General features: G+C 37.0%; 3 protein-coding genes across 3 annotated transcripts; 2 read left to right on the forward strand and 1 right to left on the reverse strand.

Moving 5' to 3' along the window:
* The first annotated feature begins 264 nt into the window (after nt 1-264).
* Nucleotides 265-726, forward strand: LOC133737662 (RING-H2 finger protein ATL8-like). Its single transcript, XM_062165174.1, has one exon. It carries the CDS (start codon nt 265-267, stop codon nt 724-726), a length of 462 nt encoding a protein of 153 aa, XP_062021158.1.
* A 423-nt stretch (nt 727-1149) lies between these two features.
* Nucleotides 1150-5769, reverse strand: LOC133739128 (monosaccharide-sensing protein 2-like). The gene is made up of 7 exons (XM_062166855.1): nt 5496-5769; nt 5068-5313; nt 4705-4920; nt 3916-4482; nt 2276-3213; nt 1981-2168; nt 1150-1752 (listed from the first exon to the last, which is right to left on the reverse strand). Exons 3-7 carry the CDS (start codon nt 4781-4783, stop codon nt 1308-1310), a joined length of 2217 nt encoding a protein of 738 aa, XP_062022839.1. The 5' UTR covers nt 4784-4920; nt 5068-5313; nt 5496-5769; the 3' UTR covers nt 1150-1307.
* A 12002-nt stretch (nt 5770-17771) lies between these two features.
* LOC133738535 (mitochondrial phosphate carrier protein 1, mitochondrial) lies at nt 17772-21249 on the forward strand. Its single transcript, XM_062166092.1, has 6 exons — nt 17772-18101; nt 18960-19309; nt 19388-19431; nt 20280-20494; nt 20586-20710; nt 20806-21249. The coding sequence occupies exons 1-6, from the start codon at nt 17961-17963 to the stop codon at nt 20858-20860; spliced, it is 930 nt and encodes a 309-aa protein (XP_062022076.1). The 5' UTR covers nt 17772-17960; the 3' UTR covers nt 20861-21249.
* The last annotated feature ends 2906 nt before the right edge of the window (nt 21250-24155 follow it).

Genomic DNA, 24155 nt, shown 5'->3' on the forward strand with positions numbered 1-24155 from the left:
AAGTTGTCAACTTAAGTTGGATGTTTGAATACTGATGTTTGAACTCGCAGTTTGGTGAACCAGGAGGCCAGCAATTTGGAGCTCCTGCGGTTCTTAGGGTGTTTATCAACACCAGCCATAGTCATAGAGATGAGGGTTGTTGGTCCTTTAATGCTAGATCATGACTTGACTGCATAGTTCCCCAACTTGAGGTCTTTATATTTTGCAAGTTCTCATTGTTAAAACCCGGTAGTTATTCGAGTTTTGATCATTCTCTTTGACATTATGGCTCCCCAGTTCATGTTTCTCATTGGCAAACCTCCCGTTGTCATCATTCTTGTTCCTTTCTTGTGTATCTTAGCCTCTGTCATTGCCATGTTCACTCGGCCAATTCTATGGCTTGCACGGTTACTACTTAACAGCCGAGGCCTCGAGGACAGGATTCTCCGGTCATTTCCAAAGATCTGTTATACTGCAGAAGTCGATGAAAAGCTCACAGAATGCGCTGTCTGCTTGATGGAGTATGAGGATGGAGATGCATTAAGGATTTTGCCTCCTTGTGGTCATGGTTTCCATGTTGACTGTGTTGATAGGTGGCTGAAGTGCCACTCTTCATGTCCATCGTGTCGCGCCGTTGTAGTTATGGAGAGCAAAGCACAGATACTTGGAGACGCCAATAGTCCACCATTCTCAGATACATCATATACAGTTTCAAATCCGTACAGACTGAGTTTCTGGCATCTTTGAATAGTACGTTTATGTTTGGTGCAGACATAACAACGGAAGGCCAAAGAAGATGAACTGATTTATTATACTTGTATGTGAAGTCATCCAGTTACACTATAGCCAAATTTTAATGGTAAATACCAAAAAGAAAATGGAGATACAATATTTTGATTTAGTTGGGACAATAGGGTATGGAGGTTTTCTGTTTTCTGTTTCTTCTGGTCTCATCTCTGGAAACATAAATAAAAGGAGGTTATGGATGGTTCCAATGCTTCGTTTTCTTTCCCTTTTTCTAAAATTTTGAGCCACACCAGCCCATGGAAACCTTCTTTTCCTTTGATTTTCTTCCAATGGGGAAATATATAGATCCTGAAAACATCAATTGCATGATGCATGAATCTATACCATCAAAGCAAAGCTTGGATCCCAGAAAATCATTCCGAATACAGAGAGCTATCAAGTCATTTATATCATGTATGACAAATGAGACATGAAAAATGTACACATCATCCTTTCTGAAGGATTCACCGTACAGTTTCCAATGTATGAAAGAAAATATAAATTTGAAGGAACAGCCATCAAATTTCTAAATCACATAGAAACTAATTGTCCTTGGCAGCTGCAGCCTGCTTTGCACCAACAGAGAAGAACTCGGTGATAACTTCAAGGGGCATGCCTTTGGTTTCCGGAACTTTCATGAAAACAAAAATCCAAGCAATGACGCACACTACAGCGTACATACCAAAAACGCCAGAAAGGCCGATGGATTTGAGCAGCACCGGGAGGGAGTAGGTGACGATGATGTCGCCAATCCAAAACGTGAGGGCACAGATGGCAATGCAGAGACCTCGTACTCGGGTAGGGAAGATTTCCGCACAGAGAATGTTGGGGACTGGTCCGAACCCCATCACAAAGGAACAGAAGTACAGCACAACGCTACCAGTTGAGATTGCTGCATTCACAACGCTACCGAAATTCACAAGGCTTCCAAGGACTAGGATCACGAGAGAAAGTATCAAGATGGGGATTGTGGTGAGCAGTAAGGTCCTGAATTAAGAATGGAAAGAGGATGGTTAAGAAACAAAATGCAAAACAATTAAAGGAAAAGAAGATGGTTCCCTCATAGTCATAACTTGGAGTTATTTTGAAACGATCTTAAATTGTCATTACAGATAACTTCACACTAAAAGTATAGTTTTGGTAATTCAATTATGAGGGAATGTAGTCATAACTTGTTTTGAAAACACCATAATTTCTATAAATAAAGTAATTTACCTTCTGCCAGAGATATCCATGAGCCTCATGGCAACAGCAATACTAGGAAGCATCAATAAGGTTGTCAATCCACTAATAAGCAGAGATGCAGAAGCTGAGCTAAGACCAAGGTTTGAAAGAAGCACTCCAACACCGGCCTGCTCAAGAATTTGAGGTGTGTAGTAGAGAACCCCATTTATGCCGGAGAACTGCATCATTATGAGAAAGCCTCAGAGGTGTATGAAATCGAGTAAAAGGGTAAAAAGTAGACAAACTTTTAAATATAATCTAATTGGAATCGTGCCACAAGAATTACCTGCTGAAGTATTTGAATTCCGACACCAACAACCAAAGCATGCTTGACTCCTGGTTCGAAAAGATCGCTCCAAGTTGTCCCTTTACGAGAAGCTGCAGCTGGGTGAACCATTGCTGGTCCAACTGGATGATGTTGTTGGATAAGATCTCTGGAATAAAGAGCCGGTTGGCTCACCAAAGCAGAAGCCTGGATGAACTCACTATCTGCTGGTACATCGCCACCAGGTATTGAAACAATAGACCCACCAGGTATTGGGACACCTTCTTGGTGCAAATAAATTCTTTTAAATCCTCCTTCCTTATGCCCATCTTGGCCATCTCTCTCAGACCATTTCCATGCTAGCTGCCAACCGCCACCAATCCCAGTGCTACTGGCTGGATCGCCACCTAGGAGACTGTTGTTTCTCATGCTAACAAGGCTTCCGTGGTTAGTTGGGCCCATGCCCTTTTCAATGCTTGTTGTCTGACGCGAGATCAATGGACTATGCAAATTGTCATCTGAATCGCCACCGCCACCTGCATCGGATGCATAGTCATCGCCTTCTCTGGGTGCAAGGCTCTCCTCATCCCACTCTTCGTGCCTGGGTTGATTCCCTCCCACACTGAACATGCTGCCAAAGTGTGGGAAAAGCATACTGCCCTTGCTTCCTGTATCAGGGAGCCTTTCATGAACACTGCCGAAGAGTGTGACAAGAGGATCAACAAGCCCGCTTTTACTTGCCATGCTCCCATGCCGGGACACAAGGCCGATAGTGCTTTGTCCAGTCACAGGTCTGGCAACCCATGATTGACCTTGTTCAGTCCCATATAATTTGATTTTATCCTTGTCAACAGATAACTCATGGTCACCAACGAGGTCATTGTCCGGACCAATTATGTACTCCTCGAAAGATGTCTCACCCCCAACTCCAAGACCCTCAACAAGCAAAGCCATCTCACCTGTTAATTTGAGAAGGGTCTATATCATTTGAATATGCAGCATTGTGAAACTATAGTTGTTTTCTTTCTATGTAAGTGAAAAATATCTTAATATGCACAGTACTGATCAATGCAGAAAGGACAGAGGATCAAGTTAAGAAAAGAAATAAACCGAAAGCTATCTCAAGTATGAAGGAAAGAGAAAGCACCACCACCTTGATGCTTACACTAAACATGTTTGATAATATTTATTTTATATTTGAGCAATTGCAGTTCGCGTAAACATAACTTTTGTAGCAAGTTATGTCATAATTATATTTCACCAATCATTTTATGTATCAAAAAAACATCCAGTAAACATACATTAGGATGAAGTGCTTTCGACAATGTCCGAAGCATGGATATGCAATGTATGAAGCCTATCAACATTCACTACTGATGCAAACAACTATTTTGCAGGTTCACTTGGGACTTGAAAGAGTGCAAAGGACTTTTGCTTCACATAAAAACACAAAAGTAAAAGGTACCCTTTTAAACCTATGTTGATCTTGCACTATCAAGTTCCTTGTCAAAAGAAATTTGGGTCAGAAACCTATAGCTAGGAATGTCAAGGTAAGCTCATACTGGAAAACTAAACTTCACGCAAATAAAGCATTTACTGCAATCAATATTTGCATCTCAGTAGTGACCAAGTATTCACAGTAACAAGAACAAATGACTAACCAGAGACGTCTTCTCTGCCGCGCAGCCTCTGTAAAACTTTCTTTGCCTCAAGCATCCGTCCCTTACTCACTAGCCACCGTGGAGACTCGGGCAAGAAAAATACAGTCAATGCAAAATAAACAAGGGACGGAATAGTTAAAACCCCAAGCATCAACCTCCAACTTGGTGCCTCCGTCAAGGACATCACGAAAACCATACAATAAGACAAGAACATCCCACCAGAGCCAGTGAACTGCGGAAGGGTATTCAATGATCCCCTTATTTCAGGTGGAGCTGTCTCAGATATATAAAGCGGGACAAGGGTAACTGCCAAACCAATCCCCAATCCATCTAAAAGCCTAGCCAAGAGAAGGATATAAACATTGGGAGCCCATAACATTACGATACCACTAAGAAAGTAAAGCACGGATGAGATTATAAGCATAGGACGGCGGCCTATCCAGTCCGCTACAGCTCCTGAGCATGTTGTAACCAAAGTTGCCCCTATAAGTGACATAGCCACTATCAGCCCTTCCACTGCAGGTTGACTCTCCAAATTGAACTCCCTCTTTATGTACAAAACGGAAGCTGCAGCAACAAAAACCGAAAAGGGTCACTCTGGAGAATGTAATCAAAATGCACTAACTTCCCATGAAGTAAAACTTCATTGGCAAAACAAAAGAAAGCTAAAGAAAAGCACAAAACAAAGCTAAAAAAAAGCCATCTTTGAAGGATCTAAAGTTGGCAATTGTTCTGAATCTAAAGGAATCAAACTTTCTGTATTGAAAAAGACAGATTCAAAGCTAGTACCTGCGATTGTAGCGTTGTCCCATCCTTGCAATAAGTTCCCAACAGCAGCGGCAACAGCAACAAGCACAGCGCCACTCATTGTATACTCAAAATTCAAAACCGACTGCTACCCTCTAAAGCCTTCACCAATAATTCAATCAATCCAAGCAAGAAGAGCAAAACCCAGATCCCTGATCAGTGAATCAAAGCCGTTCTTGATCACCCAAATCAACAATCCTACCAACAAAGTGATCTAGCATCAGTATGAAGAACTCTATGAAACCAAGAGGCAGAGCAACACAGGCTTCTTATGTAGGCTATTAGAGTATCAGATCAAGGACCAAACACAATTGAATAAAAACAAAATAAGGTTGTAGAGTTTACCTGGAACATAAAGTACTTGATGGGTGAGTGATGTGTCTGTCTGCAAATGCAGAGGCTGTAGAAATCTTTTAGGGCTGATGCAATAACTAATTTCTCAGCCAATTAAACCCAAAATGTGAAAGCAAATCCAGCAAAAGATCCTATTCGCGCAGTGAAAGGTTGTAACTGATAAAGGAGGAAGAGGCCAAAGAGCGGTGGCTGGTCGACACCTGCCCTCGTCCTCTCTTAGCCTTGCACGTCAGCCCCCTGTTTCAGATCACTGTTGTGAGTTTCATCATCATTCACTAGCTGTGTATTTGGGTTTTAAATTCTAGTAGATAAGGATAAAGAATTCAAATTTATTTGCAAATTGCACAACCCAAATGAACAGAGTTTACAGAGTTGCTCTGTTTTACTCTGTTTCTATGAGCAGTAACGCAGAAACTGACCTGGGATTTAAAGGGTTTTGCTGAAACAGTCCCAAAATCCCAATTTTGGGTTTTCTGGAGTCCTGCTTTTGGGAGAATTAGAAGGCCTTGTTAGCGTCTAGGTCTTAAACAAAACCTAAAGAGAAAATATTTAGAGCAAAAATAAATGCCAAAAGTAGAGATTTGACACAATTCCTAACGTAAACTAATCGCCAGTATGCTACAGCCCAGCACCAACCCAGCTCAGCTCTGAATATTACTATTCAATTAATGTCCATCATTACCATAACGACAACAGCCAGAAACTATCAAGCAAATAAAGCATCTTAGGAAAAGAAAAAAAAAAAAAAAAACTATATAAATAAACAAAGGAATCTGCCACACATCATAGTCTGGACCTATAGGTGTCCCTGTTGATATGGGCCAGTCATGCGAGTTAAATCAATCTCTATTAGAAAAAAGAAGCCATAAATAATTTATTGCAATGATTTGAAAGATGAATTGAATCGAATCAAATCGGATTGTACTAGCTTGTTGTAAACGGAACATAAACTCAATCAAAGGTAAGGTTTTAAATTTATCTGAAACTGTCGACATTTCCGTAATTTTGAAGTATCGTAACGAAATTCATATGCTATATCAGTATATCTAGGGCTGTCAATGGGTCGTGTCGGGTTATGTTCGTGTCGGGTCAAGGTATTTGTCGTGTCGCAAGATACAAACTCAAACTCAACCCATTTAATAATCGTGTCAAAAATCTAAACTCAAACCCAACCTATTTATTAAACGGGTTACCCGTTTCCAACCCGCTTAACCCATTTAATAAATAGGTCATGTCGTGTTGGACAAAATGAATCATTTAAGGGTTAACAATGCGACCCATTTAACTAAAAAATGCATAAATTGATTAAATTCCCCAAAAACTCCACAAGACGAAAAATATAAATAATTATAAATTATTCATAAATAATTAAATCCAATAATTATGAAGCAAAATATTTTAAATTGTTTAATCCTACGATCAAATACTCCCAACGTCCAAAATTTCAAGAAGAAGTATAGCATAATCGGGTTGTACGGGTTCACTTCGTGTTGGCAGGTTGACCCATGGCCGACCCATTTATTAAATGGGTCGTGGCGGGTTGACCCACTGCCGACCCGCTTTTTAATCGTGCGGGTTTCGAGTCGTGTTATCGGGTCGTGTCGGAATTGACAGCCCTAAGTATATCATTTCCGTAAGGAATTTCTCGAAATTTTCTGAAATTTTCCATACATTTCCGCAAAATTCTTAATTTCCGAAATATCTATGCACACAAAATATTTTTAAAAATTCACACAGAAATTGTCCGAAATTTCTCTGAAATTTCTATGAAAGTTGTATGTCACCGACAATGAATTTTTTACTTCATATATACTTTCATAGAGAAAATATGAAATTTTGATTTCTTTTTATTTGCAATCAAGTTGAATACAACAAAAAACATTTTTGATTTTATCTGCTACAAAGTTGAATGCTCTAACCACAACATGATTCCCTTTTAGCTTCGTCTCAAATGTATATAATGAAACACCATATTTGGTAATCATTTCCAACATTCATGTATTTGGGAGCTGTATTGTATGATATTAAATGTAAACAGTTCAACCAGCTAGATCGAACCACATCATAGTAACTTTTATATTCCTTTTGTTGTACTTGTTCATTTTCATTCACGGGGATTTAGTATTACACCCCCCTGGCGCCCCATCCCGTTGTAATATTCTAATTATTAGTGCAAAAAAGAGGTGATGCCAAGCCTCCCCATTGGATTCTAGCCATAAAAAATATATATATAATATTAAAAAAAAAACACTCTCATTGTAATCTTCGTTCATTAATGAAGTTCATCTTTTGATCCAAAAAAAAAAAGAACAAATCACATTCACATTATCAATTATACAGCACATTTATAATTACACATAGATAAAAACACTAGTTTAGCAATCTACTACCGTACTAGTTAATTACTTGTCCATATTAAATATCACAATTCTATTATAATATATAATTTTAGAGAGTTAAACCAATCTCTATTAGAAAAAAAAAAAAAAAAAGCCATAAATTATTGCAATGATTTGAAAGATGAATTAAATCGAATCGAATCGGATTGTACTACCTTGTTGTAAACGGAACATAAACTACATCAAGAGATGTAGTTTACTGTAGTGCTAGTTCCACTTCCAATAGGCAAGGATCACCTCCTCTTTGGTTTATTGAATACTCAAACTTGTCATTCTTATTTTGGTTTGGCTCAGATTCATGAGTGAAAGATGCATCGAGGAGTTTATTTCCCTCATTTTACAGTTATTTCTACATATTATCTCTACAAAATGTATTTACACAACGCATGTTTTAGGTAAGATGGTGCTTTAGTTTTGAAATTTAAAAAGAAAATGAACCTCAATTGTCATTAAATCTTTAATTATATTCTCGTTACCTTGGTTACGCATAAGTTAATATTCAATTTTAGTGCAAAATATTTAAAAATTAAAATTAAAAACTTTTCATACGGTAAATTCATATCGGTTAAGGAGTTGCTACATTGCACCCAACAAGTTGCAAGGCTTTTATTCCACAGCAGGTCTGTCAAATTTAGAAGAATTAGGAAACCACTTTTATGTGGGTCTTCTAAAATCATGTATCATAATTCATGAATTAATATGGAATTCTTTTTCGTAAGTAAAAACATATTTCTACAAAAAGTATTTTATTGAAGAATTAAGTTATTACTCAACAAAGAAGAATTGAAATTATTAAAGAAGTGGTGAGATCAATTCAGAAGTACTTTGTTTTTTTAATTTTTTTATTTCCCTTATTTTACAGTTATTTCTACATATTAATCTCTACAAAATGTAATCATACAACGCATGTTTTAGGTAAGATCTTTAATTTTCAAATTTAAAAAGAAAATGAACCTCAATTGTCATTAAATCTTTAATTATATTCTCGTTATCTTGATTACGCAATAAGTTAATAATCAATTTTAGTGTAAAATATTTAAAAAGTAAAATTAAAAGAGGAATGCTATCTACCTTCTCCATTTACCTTTCCCTTCCAACCTTCCCCACTCATCAACTGCCACATGTATTTTGACAACATTCAAACCTTTAACATTAAAAAAAAAAAAAAAAATCTCTACTTTTCTAGTGAGAGAAACTCTCACTTCTCTCTAAACAAACCCACCGCTTCTTTTACTCCTCCTTCTCCCCCCTTTCTTGCCAGATCTAGATCTTTCTGATCTGGATCTTTGGCTTGAAAGTCGGGGGAGGTACTGATAATCAATTTTCCCTCTTCGTGAGGCTTTATGTATCTATGCTAGGCTTTTTAATTTCTGTTTTCTTTCCGTTTGTTGTTCTGGGCGGTTTTACTCGGAGTTTGTCTCCGTTTTGGCCCTGTTTGGTTCTTGTTGTTCCCAATCTTCCTTTTTCCAGTTTCTTCTGTCTTCATCCTCTTCCCCTCGTTCGTCTTTCTTCTGTCAAGATCGGTTCTCTCGCTCTTCGGAGCTTTCAAAGTGGGGTTTACCTCCTATCGCACTGGGTGATGCTACAAGATCCTGTGTACCCTGTGGTGCCTGGTTCTTTGATCCCTTACCGGATCTCACCCGATCCTTCCATCCGGTTTATCCGGTTGTTTATCTGGTTACTTTGTTCTTGGCAGATTTGGCTTGATGTGGTGGAGATGGTGTTGGCTTTGATCCTTGGAAATCTGATGGCTTGGTGCATCGAATTCGGCATGGGTCTCACTCCTGCGCGTTCGACATGGTTGGATTTGGTTGCTGACTTCTTTGCCGTGGCTCGGTTGCTTCGTCCTTCTTGTCGGTGGTTGCAGTTAGTTGGTGGCTGTTGTTTGTTTGTTTTGTTCTTAGTTTGGCTTTTTTTGAGCCTTGTTGTTGGTTGTTGCTTCCTTTGGGAGGCTGTTGTCTCACTGTAATCTTTTTGTGTTTCAATAACACCTCTTGATGTTTAATCGCCAAAAAAAAAAAAAAAAAAACCTATAACATTAATGTTTTGAAAATCCAACATACCTTTTACCAAATTTGCCCCTAATTAATGCAAAAACTTTGTAATTTCTTTCTATTTTCTATTTTCCAGTTTTTCTTTCTCCTCTCTCTCACAGTGCTGAACGATTTCATCCTCTTCCCCTTGTTTTCTTTTGATCATTTCAAACCCAGAATTCCAAATCATCATACCACATGATCAAAGAAAAGATAGTTGATAAATAATATATCAAACTCTCTTTATTATCCATATTAAATCCACAATCCAATTCAAACGAAAATGCTTAACAACAATGAAGCAGAGAAAAAAAAAAGAGGATTTCTGGGTTTTCATGTTGCAACTCTCTCTCTCTGTTTGTGTTTTTTTTAATCATTCTCAAAGTTTGGTTACTGGGTTCTGAAATATGTAAGGCAAAACTAAAACTCGTTTAAATTGAATTATTTGGGAAGTAGCCTGACTTAGTGATGATCAAATCTCTAAAAAACCTCAAAAATTGTCGTTTTTCAATTTTTTTTTTTTTTTTTTGCCTTGAGAAAAGTCTAATCCATGAAGTGGGTTTTCTCCAAAAACAAGCTAGAACATCGATGTGGATTTTACATTCAATTAGCAGATTAGTGTAGAGATTGATACTGATTAATTTAAAATTTGAACTTCCATGAAGGAAAAAAAAAACAACAAAAAGGAGAAGAAATCGTTCAGCAAAGAGATGAGAAGGAAAAGTAGAAGAGACATTCAGGGGAGAGAGAAGAGAGAGAGAGATGGGGAGGGGGGGAGAGAGAAGAGAGAGAGAATTGAAATTAATAACAATTAAAAATTTTAAATACATTTTGCTTTAATTAGGGGCAAATTTGGTAAAAAGTATGTTGGATTTTCAAAACATTAATGTCATAGGTTTGGGTGTTGTCAAAATACATGTTGCAGTTGATGAGTGGGGAAGGTTGGAATGGAAAGGTAATTGGGGAAGGTAGCTAGCATTCCTCAAATTAAAAACTTTTCATACGGTAAATTCATGTCGGTTAAGGAGTTGCTACATTGCAACCAACAAGTTGCAAGGCTTTTATTCCACGGCTGGTCTGTCAAATTTAGAAGAATTAGGAAATCACTTTTATGTGGGTCTTCTAAAATCACCCTTCAAATCAAGTGAAAACAAATCGAAGCAACTCATTATGTTTCTAAATCAAGTGAAACTACTTGATGCGAAACTAACTGTTTTCTATAATTTCCAAGGTGTGATAATTTAAAGGAGTGCATTGTATTTGTATTAGGAAGTATTGAGATATTTTCAAATATTTAGTTATAAATATTGTAGACCACTTTTCTGAGTACCACTTACATCCCTTTTATGTGGTAGCTAATATAACAAATACGAAATAAGATATCTTTATGATTCCAACCATATTGCTATCGTAAATGGAGATCCAAATAATCAGCAATCTCGATATAAGACTAAACTTAATATGCGATCCTAAATTTGATTGTAGATAATTTATTGCCTATTTGAACCAACCCCATTAGGCTGGGAAGTGGGAATACACTATTTAGTATTTTATGTTACCGCACATTAGTTCTTAGGACTTGAGATTTGCGAAAAACTCATTCATGAACACGAACCTAAATTTTTTATTAGATAATATCTTCAAACAACGAATGTTTTCACTTGCCCACAATGTCGATAACTCGACAAAAAGTATCACGGAATATGCAATTATATTCTTCCATGTCATTGGTTTTCTATACAAGAGGCTTCCTCCCCTCCGGGTGAGGGACCTCCAATCAGTGGGACGATGCCAACTTGCCACCAACCAATGTTCCAAGCCTTTTATTTAACTATGTCTCTCCTCCTCACTTTTCTCTCACTTTTCTCTATCATTCCGACAAGCTGGCTTTAGGAGAGGTCAGTGGAAAGATCAAAGATGAGTTGAGATTGGTTGGCTTATATTATGGTTCAGTGGTACACATGGAGAAAATCTCAGCCAACGAATATAGAAGAAAAGGACACATACTATTAAACACTGTTTGGTTATGATCTGCACTCTACTTTGTTTTCTAGACTTTAAACCCAACTTTCAATTTCACTAGGTAAAAAGGCCCGCGCGATGCTGCGGGTCTTTTAGTCGCAATAATAATGGGTATATTGTAGCACAAAAAAAAAAAAGAGAAAACAAAGAAGAATAGCAAAAAACTTTTATGTACATTGATCAGTAATGTACAAAATGTCTGCTATCTTGGTTGATTGTTTCTCAGGGACCATTAGCATTACAAAAAACATAGAGAATGGTCCTGACAACCAGTGCTCATATGTACATAGCATGACATTGTTTTTCAAGGACAGTTAGCGTTACGAAAACCCATAGATATTGGTCCTTATCACAAAACAAAAAGTTGCATTGCAAAGCAGAAGTGGTTAGGTAAGGTCTTCGGTGTCAGATTGAGCCAATGTATTTGTGCTGGTCTGATCTGATGGTTCAAAGTTGTCACTGAAATATACAGAGCACATGAAGGTTATGCATAAAAGATTGGGTCATTAATTAAGGGATGCTTAAATTGAATGGACAGAGTAGATATAAAATGCAGAAAATAAGTGGAAAGGAAATTTAACGTGAGGATTTTAAAACTTGCCTTTTCGGGTTCTTGCTTGGTTTTGCTTTGAACAATTCCTTCCTCTTCTTTCCAAACCTAAGAGAATTTTGCGTGGAATTTGTTGGTTCGATATCTTGGGTTGGTGTGAACTTGTGAACATCTTTGTATATCCCCTTTTATAAGGAAATCTCTTTTTGTTCCTGGCTTCAATTTCAGCAGTTTGACTGTCCTTCTAATTGAAGAATTTCTTGTGGTCTGATCCTTTGGTTTTTTGCAGTTTTTCTTGATAATCAAGTCTTCGCATGAGATTCCAAAGATTTCTTCTGCTTCTTTGCCCATTAAGACTGCATGTGCTTGATCAGTCTCATCTTCAATGAGAACAGTGACTCTGAAGCTGCATTAAGATATGAATCAAATTCAGGGATGTGGGGAAGTAATTGCAGGAACTAAGTAGAAATGATACTGACATGAAGCAAAACTGAAGGATAGGAATGTTTCAAAGCTAAGAAAATCTGAATCTCAAGACCATTCTCGAAGCGATATAGGTTTTAGACCAAAGAACATTATAGTAAATGGTCAGCAGAACCGTGGATTATGCATTGACTATATTGCAGCCCACAAATTGAACCAATACATCACCAATGTTTTGCATCAATTACCAGAAGATAGTAAATGTATTTTCCCTCAAAGCAACATAGGCTTTAGACCAAACAACATACCAAGGAACATTATAGTAAATGATTAGCAGCATAAAAAACACAACTGAAGCGTGGATTACAGATTAAGTATATTGGAGGCTACAAATTGAACCAATACATCACTAAGGTTATGCATCCATTATCAGATGATACCATGTCAAATTAATATATAGTTTGATTTTCGTGTTTTAGCCCAATTAATTGAATCCCCTCCATGGCTAATTAAATTACTGAATTATGCCCTTATAACCCATTCTTACAATGTGCATCCCATTCTTACAATGTGCCATGAAGAAATTCAGATCCTGGAAAAGTAAACAGAATAGCACACGATTCCGATGCCTAATGGAAGATTTCGATCAGTAATAATGAGATTAGAACCAAATTAGCACTATTTCTTGAGATGGGTAAAGCTAAGAAATACCATTCTTCCAATACCAGCCACCAAATCATTTGCAGATGATTTTCTAAATTTCAAACAGTAATGGGTAATACAGAAAAAGCTTGATGGAATCTGAAAGTTACCTGGATACTAAGATGCATGGAAAAAGGGATAGGTAATTGCTCTACCGCACTCGACTTATGCAAAATAGGGCAGCAACTGTGCTTGAACAGGATCAGTCCAGCAGTGTTCACAGCAAAACTGAAAACAACCAAATAAAGACCAGCATGCCAGCAAATTCCATCCAGAAAATACCAACTAACCAGTATAGTGTTTGAGTGTTCATATTTCATAGACCAGAAAGTCCACATTGTTGAATCCAATCGCACCCAGTTAGTAAAATTTAAATCCCAAGTTAATCTATAGGCAATGGAAACGGATTTCATCAAACTCATTCATATCACACACAAACCCAATTCAGAACAACAGGATATTGTACTATATCGTTAAAGTTCATTATAGTACAATTACTTCAAACATCAAATCAGCATTCTAGATTAGATTACATGTTTTTTTATTGTATTTTGAGGCAAACAATATCCTACCAACTAACAACCAAATTCGGAATCAAATTTGCAATTATTTAAAGTCCATGCGATCAAAATTCTAGATTAACCTAAAGACTAAAACTACTATGATGTCAACAAATGAAAAAATTCAGTATCATCCACCAATTTTTCAAGTTTGAACTGATTTGGAATCCAAATCACGACCTCTCTACGAAACAAATATAATCTTAAAAGTTCCAGCTAAGAACATCAGACTTCGAATATGAACAAAATCATTACCAGTATTATCCCTAATCGACTTAAAATACAAAATCAATAGTGGAAAAGAGCAAGAACTCAATTGAGAAGAGCCAAACTAAATGGAACATTAGTCGTAGACTCGTAGGCATGCAGGAAATTAAACAAAGATCCACTTTGTAATGACCAATAGTGTGATCATACAATCAATCATCCCAAAAAGCATGCAGACACAGGAAACCCAAAAACTCAAAGGATTCAATGATCCCCAAAAGCATGCAAACACAGGAAACCCAAAACCTCAAAGGAAAAAAAAAAAAAAAATTACCGATTTTGACTGCTTCCCGTCCCCCTCTTCCTTTTCTCTGAGCTATCTACCTTCTTCCCTTGTCAATTTTATATATTACCAATCAGATGACTCCAGCTCTTCCAATTATGGGAAACAAATGAAATTGAATTACTAATTTTATCAATCAGCAAAGAATTTCAAGCTCCTTTATTTTTGATCTCGAGGACAGAGATTTGGGGAGAGTCAATTTTGTTGGTCCGGTAAGATACGATTGATGGATTTGAAAAAGATTTTGGGATGATACAATTCTGGAAGAGCGAAAAAGGGACTGCAGATTGCAGATGATGATAGTTTGGATTCTGGAAGAGTCGAGTAGACGACGTCGGTCCTTATCAATGAGGACGAAAACGTGATTTCCCCCAACCGGCTCGGCTGGAGCCGATACCAAAACGGCTTAGTAACAGTAACCGGAAACCCAACTTTAATATATAGTATAATAATTGGTGTGGTATGATCTTTGTGTTTACTCTTTACTATAATGAATTTGTGCTCGTATCACTAGAAATGTAAAGAGAAGAAGAACTACTGTGCTGAGTAAAAAAAAAAATCACTGAAGAGAAAATGCAACCTTGAGCTGTGCTCTCATGCCCATGTGGTTTGAGGCGAGCACTCGCACATCCATCTTGTTAGGGAAACAACCTCTAATTTCAGCATGAACTTCCGGTACTGCTCCACTCCTGGCATCGAATTTCTCTGGCTGAGCAAACACCAATTTCATGCCAACTTCTCCGCATCTTCATGTACAAAGACCTCTAATCCATGTGCTCTTTCACTGCCTCTGTCATTAACAAATCCAGCAACATTGGCCCCTTGGAAAATAAACCGTTGATCAACTTCTTGTTATAATAATATGCAATACGAGTTCAACTTTATCATTATGATACATTAATCAAATTAAAAACTGCACTTATTAAAGCTTCGAAAACAAAATTTCGAGTTTTTGAAACGAGGTTCTTGTGACCGCAGAAATAGAATAAAATGAACAGTCTGACCACACAAAACTCTATCTATGGGACACCTGAACCAACTTCACAACATGGAGGGGCACCAAACTTTAGTCTGCCTCCTCAACAAACTTGTTGTCACCATCTGCATTATTGATTTTGGAAGAAATATGAACCTTTCCATATAAAAATTCACTTCCTTTGCCTCCACCTCATTAAACGGGCTAGCTTGCAGGTCCATATATAGCAAGAGACAAAACCCCCAAAAATAAAAAAAAATTGAAAAAGAGAAGGTCCGATTGGCAGAGTATAGCGGGCCGCGATGGATCAGGACAGCACCGACCTGTTATCCTTCCACTGCAAGGAGCGAGAGGTTATCGCTGCTCTGTGAAACCAGCCTCACGCTGTGCCCTCAGCTTTAGGGACATTGTGACCCAGGCCTTCGCCTAAACCACAGAGCCCAACTCCTTGCTTGGAATGGACAGGTCAGAAATGAGCTGCGCCTGACCCGACCCGCTAAGACAGAGCCAACGTTCCAACACCTTGATGCCCCCACTCGGATTATAAGCTCGCGTTACCAAGCTCGGCGATACTGAATGCTTGCAATTAATATATAAAGCTAGTTGCTCATATTATTTCTTCGGTGTGGGAGAACTTCTCAAAGGTCTATTTTGAAGCTCAAATTTCATTCATTACAGATTGGATGAATCAATAGTTTGAAGCTTTTCATTGCTGGGTGTAATAAACAACTTAAAACAGGAGGTACTATGCAAAATGATTCATATGCTTCTCCTACTCCGAGCCTTGTTTTATATATAAAGTAACACCTCATTTCCTTGGTTTCCTCAGGTTTCATGGACATTTTTGTACTCTAAGCTCCTCATAAGAAGAATTTTATTTATGATATTTCAATTGGTCAATGTGATGCCAATGATCTGAAGCATTACAGGTTCATCTGTCTATTTCCTTTAGGGAACAAATTAGTCTACCTTAAGAGACGAGTAAATAGAATAGCAATACTGAGCATGATCCAAAAATGAATGTGCAGCCTATCACTACATATGCAGTACCAGTTTCAGTGCTCCAAGCCAAAGACTTTGTCAAGACTCTGCTGCACATCTCTGTATCTTGAGTTTAAGTATCAGCTGCAATAAGTGCTACATTGAGAATAGCTCGATCTCAGTGTCCAAAATGATCTAAATGCTCCTCTAATCCTTGGAGAACTGCTGTAAAGCTATGATTAGATTCTCCCGAGTCATTAAAGAATGGCTCTAGCTAGTAGAAAATGTATTGTTTGTACCTTGTTCTCGTAGCATAGTTGCTCATTGTCTCGCTAGCTTTGCTTTGAGTTGTGTGGAGCTGCTATGGTGTGGGATGATGATGCTTCACATATAGGGTTATAGACTCTCCTCTTCAATCTAACTCTTTAATTTTCTTGAAGCTCAGGTTGGCCTATAATTTTTCAAATTAGACTATATCATTGATGCATTGTATGGAATCATATTTTCCGCCTACTTTTCTTTTCTCTATTTTTTGTTTTTAGTTTTCTACTTAAGTTATTGTGTTTGTTTGCTTCCTTTAACTCTGAGTACACATAACCATGGACTCTTGAACTAAAAACAGAGTCATTTTGGACATTAGAGATAATCGGATATCGTAACTCAACCATACTGGAATTTCATAACAAATGATGCTGAGCAGTATGGCAATACATGCCTTCTTATTCTTTCTTTTGATGCAGCAATCATCAAGGACCAAGGTACTGTAGAATAGATCATGAACATGAACTGGGCTAAGCATTGGATGAAAGTGAAGAATTTCTGCATTAATGCAGAATTTAATGAGTGCATTTTACTTGATTCAGACACAGGAAAAATGATCTTGCTCGACATTTTCAAGTATCGAAGTAACATTACCCCAAATCACAAAACACATTCTTAACGTCTGGTCATTCTATTTTTCTGATCAAAATAGTTTTTTCTTTTTTGCCAATAATAGTCTTGAGACTTTTAATCAAGATTGAAATATGAATTGTCATATACGACGAGTCAAACTTGTTATTTAAATCTGAAATCTCATTCACACTTCATATATTTCTTGAATAAAAAGTAAAACAAAAAACACAACAACAAAAAAAAGTGTCTACATTGGAAGATTGAAAAGTACAAGGAAAGAAATGTACAATGAAATAGCAAAAAACAATAAGAAAAACGAAGTTACGAAATTTTTCTTGGATGCAAAATTGAGTGTTGAAAACTTGAAGTTGGCATCCTCTTTATTCAAAAAACTTGAAGTTGGCATCCTCATCACAACTTGATGGAGCAAAAAGTAGGAAGATTTCAAAGCCCAACAAAACGAAGTCATTCACTATTGGCTGACTGGTCACGTTAATCAATTAAAGCAAAGCAAAGGTTGGGTCGGCGTTAACTAAAGCAACGCCATATATTTGGAACCGAAGACGTGGACGTCTATGTAGTCCATGGAATCGAACTTTCTTCGCCCCCAGTGACACGTAACACCAAGAACCTCTTATATTCCCCAACACCCTAGTACCATGTAACCTCTCTTCTCTCTCCTCTCTCTGTTGCACAGCCGCTGTTCCCATTTTGGGTCCCTAGTTCTTTCAAAGGGTTTATCAAATGGGTTTTGGGTTTCATGGAGCTTAGAGATTAGAGGTGAAGAGAGAAAAATGAGGGGTGCCGAGGGAAGAAGGCTGTGTGAGGAGTTCTCGCCTGCGTATTATGGGCTGTGCACTGCGGGTGGAATGCTGAGTGCTGGCGCTACCCATCTTGCAATCACGCCTCTCGATGTTTTGAAAGTTAATATGCAGGTGAGTTTTACTTATTTAGTTCACTGATCCTTGCTGGGTTTTCTTGTTAACATTTTTAGCTTGGGTTTCTTTGGGTTTAAACAGGGGTTTTGCTACTGTGTCTGGGGCATAGCTGCAGTGACTCTGTTTTTTTTTTTTTTTCTCTCTCTCTCTGTTGGGTATTTGTATAAAGGATTCATTTTTAGTTTACTTTACAGGAGTTCAGTATTAGTTTCTTTCTAGTTTCTGTGTTTATGTTGATACACATTAGTTTAGTAAATGCCACTGGATGTCTGATCAATTGTGGTAGTAGTGTTAAACTAGCTGCTGGGGGTTATGGACTAGATGTAGATCTTTGTGGTAGTTACTAAATGCAAAGATTGGAAGGAGAGAAGTTAGGTTAATGTTTGAGATAGTAAAGACACCCAACTTTGAAGTTTTCTTTTAGTGATCAAAACCTAGTCTCTGAGTCATGTATTTGAGGAATAGGAGTTTCCAAAATGGGAAGGGGGAAATAGGAGAGTTGGTTCAAGTTTGCAAAAAGGGTGGAGTTTCTTGAAATAGTTTGTAATCAAAGGCACACAGGTCAGAGATTGAGACAATAAACTACATTGTTTTATGCACATAATTAGCTTTCTAAGAGTAACTTACCGGATATATGAATCTCTTTCTCTTCTGCCATTGACAGATTTCTAATTGCAATTGTTCTTGTATATCCATTGACAAATTTCCATTTCATTTCTAGTGAATGCAAATTGATGTTCTAAGGGTTCCCAAGTTTTTATTTTCATGTTGTAAACTAGAATTTCTGGAGGTTTTGATAGCTCAGGACTAATTATATTTAGAAAGTCTCTAATAAGTTGTTCTCCTTACCTGTAGGTCAATCCAGTTAAATATAACAGGATGGCTTCAGGGTTTTCTATTCTCTGGAGAGAACAAGGCCCTTCTTCCCTTTGGAGAGGTTGGTCTGGAAAATTGTTTGGATATGGTGTTCAGGGTGGCTGCAGATTTGGTCTATACGAATACTTTAAGAAGCTTTACTCCGATGTATTGATAAATCAGAACAGGAGTACCATATTCTTTCTCAGCAGTGCCTCTGCTCAAGTATTTGCTGATATTGCTCTCTGTCCATTTGAAGCCGTCAAAGTTCGTGTTCAAACACAGCCCAGATTTGCAAAGGGCTTGGTTGATGGGTTTCCAAAACTATATTCAACTGAAGGGCTAGCTGGGTAAGTTACCCCAGAAAACTTGATTACTTTGACCTTTTTGTTTCTCAATTACCTTACCAGCTTATCTAATGACTGTAGCTTTTACAAAGGACTTTTACCACTTTGGGGTCGAAATCTGCCATGTAATGTCTCTATATCTCTTCCTCATCAAAGTTTAATATGCTTGTTTGGTAGGATCACATCTTATGAAGTAAAATAATCAATTTTTGTTGTTTGTGAGATTAGAATATCAAGGGTGTTTATATGTAGCCTTGATATGTCCAGTAAGGTGGACAAGACAACACATTGTTGAGGGTCATGCTATCTTATTACTTAAAGAAATGGATTAATATCCCACTTTGTATCTGCACAATCAGCATCTCGTTGTGAAAGTATGGTGATTGCTGCTTGCTGGCTGTATGACATTAAGCATGCACTGTTATAGTAGATAGTAGAGTCATTTCTTAGTATGTCTGGTCGCTTCTTTTGGCTGATTACTTCCCATTCATTCTGATGATTGCATCTTCCTTTGCTAATTTCCTTTGAAACTTAAGGAAACTTAATACAGGGGATCTCTTTTTAATTCCACCAAATAAAAAGGCACTTGACACCAATACTGGGATTTTTGTGAACACATTGCTTCTAATTGATTAGCTTTGTTTTTCCCATATACAAAAAATCTCAAGGCAATGTTTTGCCCTTGACCAAACCTTCATGCTTGAGTTATTTGTGCGAATGTGGTGATTGGAAATTTGAAAACAAGGGATGGAAATTTTGGGTGAATGTTGTCAGAACAGAGATCATGAGGGTTTTGGCACTGCTGGTAAAGTAAAAGGAATGCACTATGGGCTTTCTCAGATTTATTGCTTTGTCAGAATTGTTATCTTTATCTGTTACTGTCATCAAGCATTCAATAGATGTTAGTATGTGTTACGTTGTCAATATGAAGGAAATATTATTAATTTGCCCAACGGGAATACTACTTTTACAGTCTCAATGATAATGTTCACGGCATTTGAGCATTCGGTGGATCTGATTTATCACAACTTTATTCAAAAAAGAAAAGAAGATTGCTCAATTGCCCAACAGCTTGGTGTGACATGTTTAGCGGGCTATGCAGCAGGAGCTGCTGGTACCGTTGTCTCTAACCCTGCAGACAATATCGTCTCTGCTTTGTACAATAAAAAGGCCGACAGTGTGATGCAGGTAACACTTTGAATTAAGCTCTTCTTCAGCTTATTTCTTGTATTCGATGTTAAAAGCAGCAAATCATGGGATTTTCTTATCTCGTCTTCAGGCTGTGAGGAACATTGGCTTTGCTAACCTATTTACTAGAAGCCTTCCTGTTCGAATTACACTTGTTGGCCCAGTTGTTACTTTGCAGTGGTTTTTCTATGACACCATTAAAGTGCTAAGTGGATTGTAAGTGCAGTTTACTTGATTCAAACACACACGAACACATAAATATATTTTTTTTCCTCCTTTCATCTAATGAAATTTTATGGTTCAAAACTTAGGCCACCCAGTGGAGGGCTCAGCAGACGTCTCGAAGAAGCTAACCTATCGGCTTAAGATTATGGTAAAAATAAAGAGCAGTTCAATCGGATCAATCGCTTTGAGAGGCACATCTTTCATCAATCTCTATAGCTTCACTGGAATATGATTAGTATCATTCCTCGGACGGCTAACACTATCAGAACTTTTCAACTCTGATTGTTCTTTGCACTATAATAGAGCCCTATAGGTGTAGTTCTGAATTGTTTTATTTTTTTTCCAGGGGTTTTATCCGTATATTTCACAGATATACAGTCTAGTTTCAAGAGAATATGATTTTGGGTACATAAGACTTCCATGCTCACGTTCAAGTGCAGCAGCAATTACAAAATGTTAGCTTCTAAGATATTCTGTATTCGTTGAAACTTTTTGGTTTCATAATGTCATAATTTCATAATACATAGACAGAGGCATACATAGTGGCATGAAAGGAAAGGGCTCATGGGTGTAAGTAACTGTTGAACCTAATTTATTAGCTAAACTTTGTAAATATCAACTGCTCAATGATAATTGATCCTATAGTTTGATAGGTTTTAGTTTTGTCCCCGCTACGTTTAAGTTGAGCCAAGAATGTCCTTGTGGTTTCTTGATGTTGCAAACAAAACTTCTACCCTAAGCACACGCAATGGAGCCGCAGACAGCCAAATGAAATTTAATCTACGATATAATTTGATCAATTAGGAGGGTTGGTTGTAGTGCATATTAAGGAGCTGCTCCTCTATGATGCGGCTGCGGAGTTCGCTAATTTGAAGACAACTCGAGGCCTTGTTTGGTTTGTGGAAACAAAACCAATTTTTAGCCTCTTTTATGTAAGTTTTCATTTCAGTTGTTTGGCAACGCCGAAAAAAATAATTAAAATATTTGAACGTGAGTAATTAATGTAGAGAAATAGTGGTGGAAATGAATCTTTGGGGTATGGTAGGATTTACTCTCTCACTTTTTCCCTTTTTCTGAGAAACTTGTTCCTATTTTTGTGTTTACCAAATATAGGAAAATAATAAATTTATTTTCTCAAACTTTAAAATCTGTGAACCAAAGGAGACAGTATCGTGTATTTCTAATTATATTGAGAAAAAACTTTATCATTTTGAAGTGTTCACTCGGCCACACCACTATAAACTAAGGGAAAAATGGTTTTAAGTGATAGAGTGACACAAAATTGATCAAAATAACTAGAAAATAGACGATGACACGAACTTGATTTGTGTTGCAAAACAACTAAAGCCACCGGAATCAAAGGTGAAACCTAGGGAATTAGTGTTACAAAATTGATCAGTTGGCCAAAAGCTAAGTGGTCAAGAACCTTTCTTAGGGCGTAGGGCACGTTCCATGTGCAATGTTGGTTGTGATAGCTTTAGGCTGGAAAAAATGGATGCTTTTCTTAACCAAAAAACTGAAGCTTTTGCTTTGTATTTATAAAAAAGCAAAGCTTTTAAATGGGGGCAAAATAACTACCACTGCACATCTGCATTAGAAATGAGTAGCATTCAATCTGCTGAATATGAATCTAAAGCTTGTCAGGGGACTCATGCATTACCTAAGTCAAGTCAATGGCTCATATTTTTGTAGGCTTTGTCAACCTCAGATGAAGTGTGTGATTTGCCTTTGTACATCTACATCCAAGTTTTGTTGGGTGTCCAGTGAGTTGACTCAAAAAAATTTCTACAATTTTAGATAGTGGACCACCCACTTGGTTTTGGAATCCTTAGCAATCAACAGAAATTGGAAGGAAAAACAAAAAAAAAAACTTAAAATAGTTGGGGTATTACATTTTTCTTATTGTGGTCAGAGGATTGACCATTGCTGATCCTCAACCAAGTGGGGAAAGCCAACCATGGTGGTGGAAATCGTATCAAAAAAACAAACCATGGTGGTGGAAATTCACCAGATTTTTTTTTTCTCTCTTTTGAGAATGAGTTAGAATTACAAAACAATTTCCATTGCATCGAACTTAGATCTCTCATTTATAAAAAAAACAAAATTATTTACTAGGGGAACTTCTATTCATACCTCTAAAATTGGCATTTGGACCTCTCTCTTTTTCCAAGTTATAGTTGACTTTATCAACTCATGTCAAATTACTAATAAGGACACAAACAAGAAAAAAAAAAATAAAGAGTTTCTTCTTACCTTCAAGACAATATGTAGTCTTCAACTTGGAGAAAACATTATTCTCCAACATAGACCCTACAATATACATCAAACTCTATGGAGAAAGTGACAATTCAGTAATTGAGCAAAACATCATTTTGGTGACTTCCCACAATGTATGGGTTTAGAAGTTTTATGTTCTTCTTTTTTCACTATCTTGATTACAATGGTTTTGTTTATTTGAAAATCAAGACATCTTCAGCTTTTAACGTTTTGATTTCAGGCCATTGAGATATCCCAAATATAGACCCCATCCCTTTTCATCTCTCACGATTTTCTTGTTCTTTATTTTTGTTTTGTGCATGAATTCATATATGTATTTCTATTACTATGACATTCATAAGATTTTTTTGTTGTCGTTAAGTGGGGGAGAGGTTAAGAATAGTACAATGGGTTTTCAGAGGTGTGAATAAAATCTTCCAAAAAAATGGTTTTTATTGATTTTATTGGACAGTGGGCATTTTGGGAAAATTAGGGAGGTGTAAATAGCATATTGGTTATTTGTAAAAGTAAATTGAAGGTCTATTAAGTAGGGAGGTCCAAATGCCAATTTTGGAGGTATGAATAGAAACTCTCATTTACTAGATCAAATGCAAAAAAAAAAAAAAAAAAATCTCCCCAATCAATATTTCCATGTATTTATTGAGTAAAATATAAGATTTCGGAAAAGTCTTTTTTGATAGTTGTGGGACTCCTCTATCTTCTCAAGTCTTCTTTACATGTCTTTTTCTATATGAAAGAAAAGAGTTTAACAATTTATATCCCTAATTGTGAAACAATCTGAAATTTATAAATGTTAATATTTGAAAATCTTAAACTGTTCTAGGTGCAATTTTACTTTTTTGTTACTTTGGAGGGGGATCGAATACTTGATCAACTGATCTTGCTAAATCTTAACCATAATCTCTACCCTCTTCACCACATGGGCTAACTATAAGTCATCAAAAAAGTTAAAAGATACTGAATGATAAATTTTGACTTATGCATTATTATTCTAAGAAAGAAAAATCAATATTAGATAGAAAGAAGACGGTATAATGTGGCACTATTAATACGTTAATAATTGATCACACATGCAATAATAGACCAACTTTTTGCAGTAATTAATTACTGAGAGAGGATTAGTACAAGAAGCTAGTTACCTCTCCCGATGTTAATATAT

Source organism: Rosa rugosa, chromosome 3 (assembly GCF_958449725.1).
Source record: "Rosa rugosa chromosome 3, drRosRugo1.1, whole genome shotgun sequence".
Lineage (NCBI taxonomy): Eukaryota > Viridiplantae > Streptophyta > Magnoliopsida > Rosales > Rosaceae > Rosa > Rosa rugosa.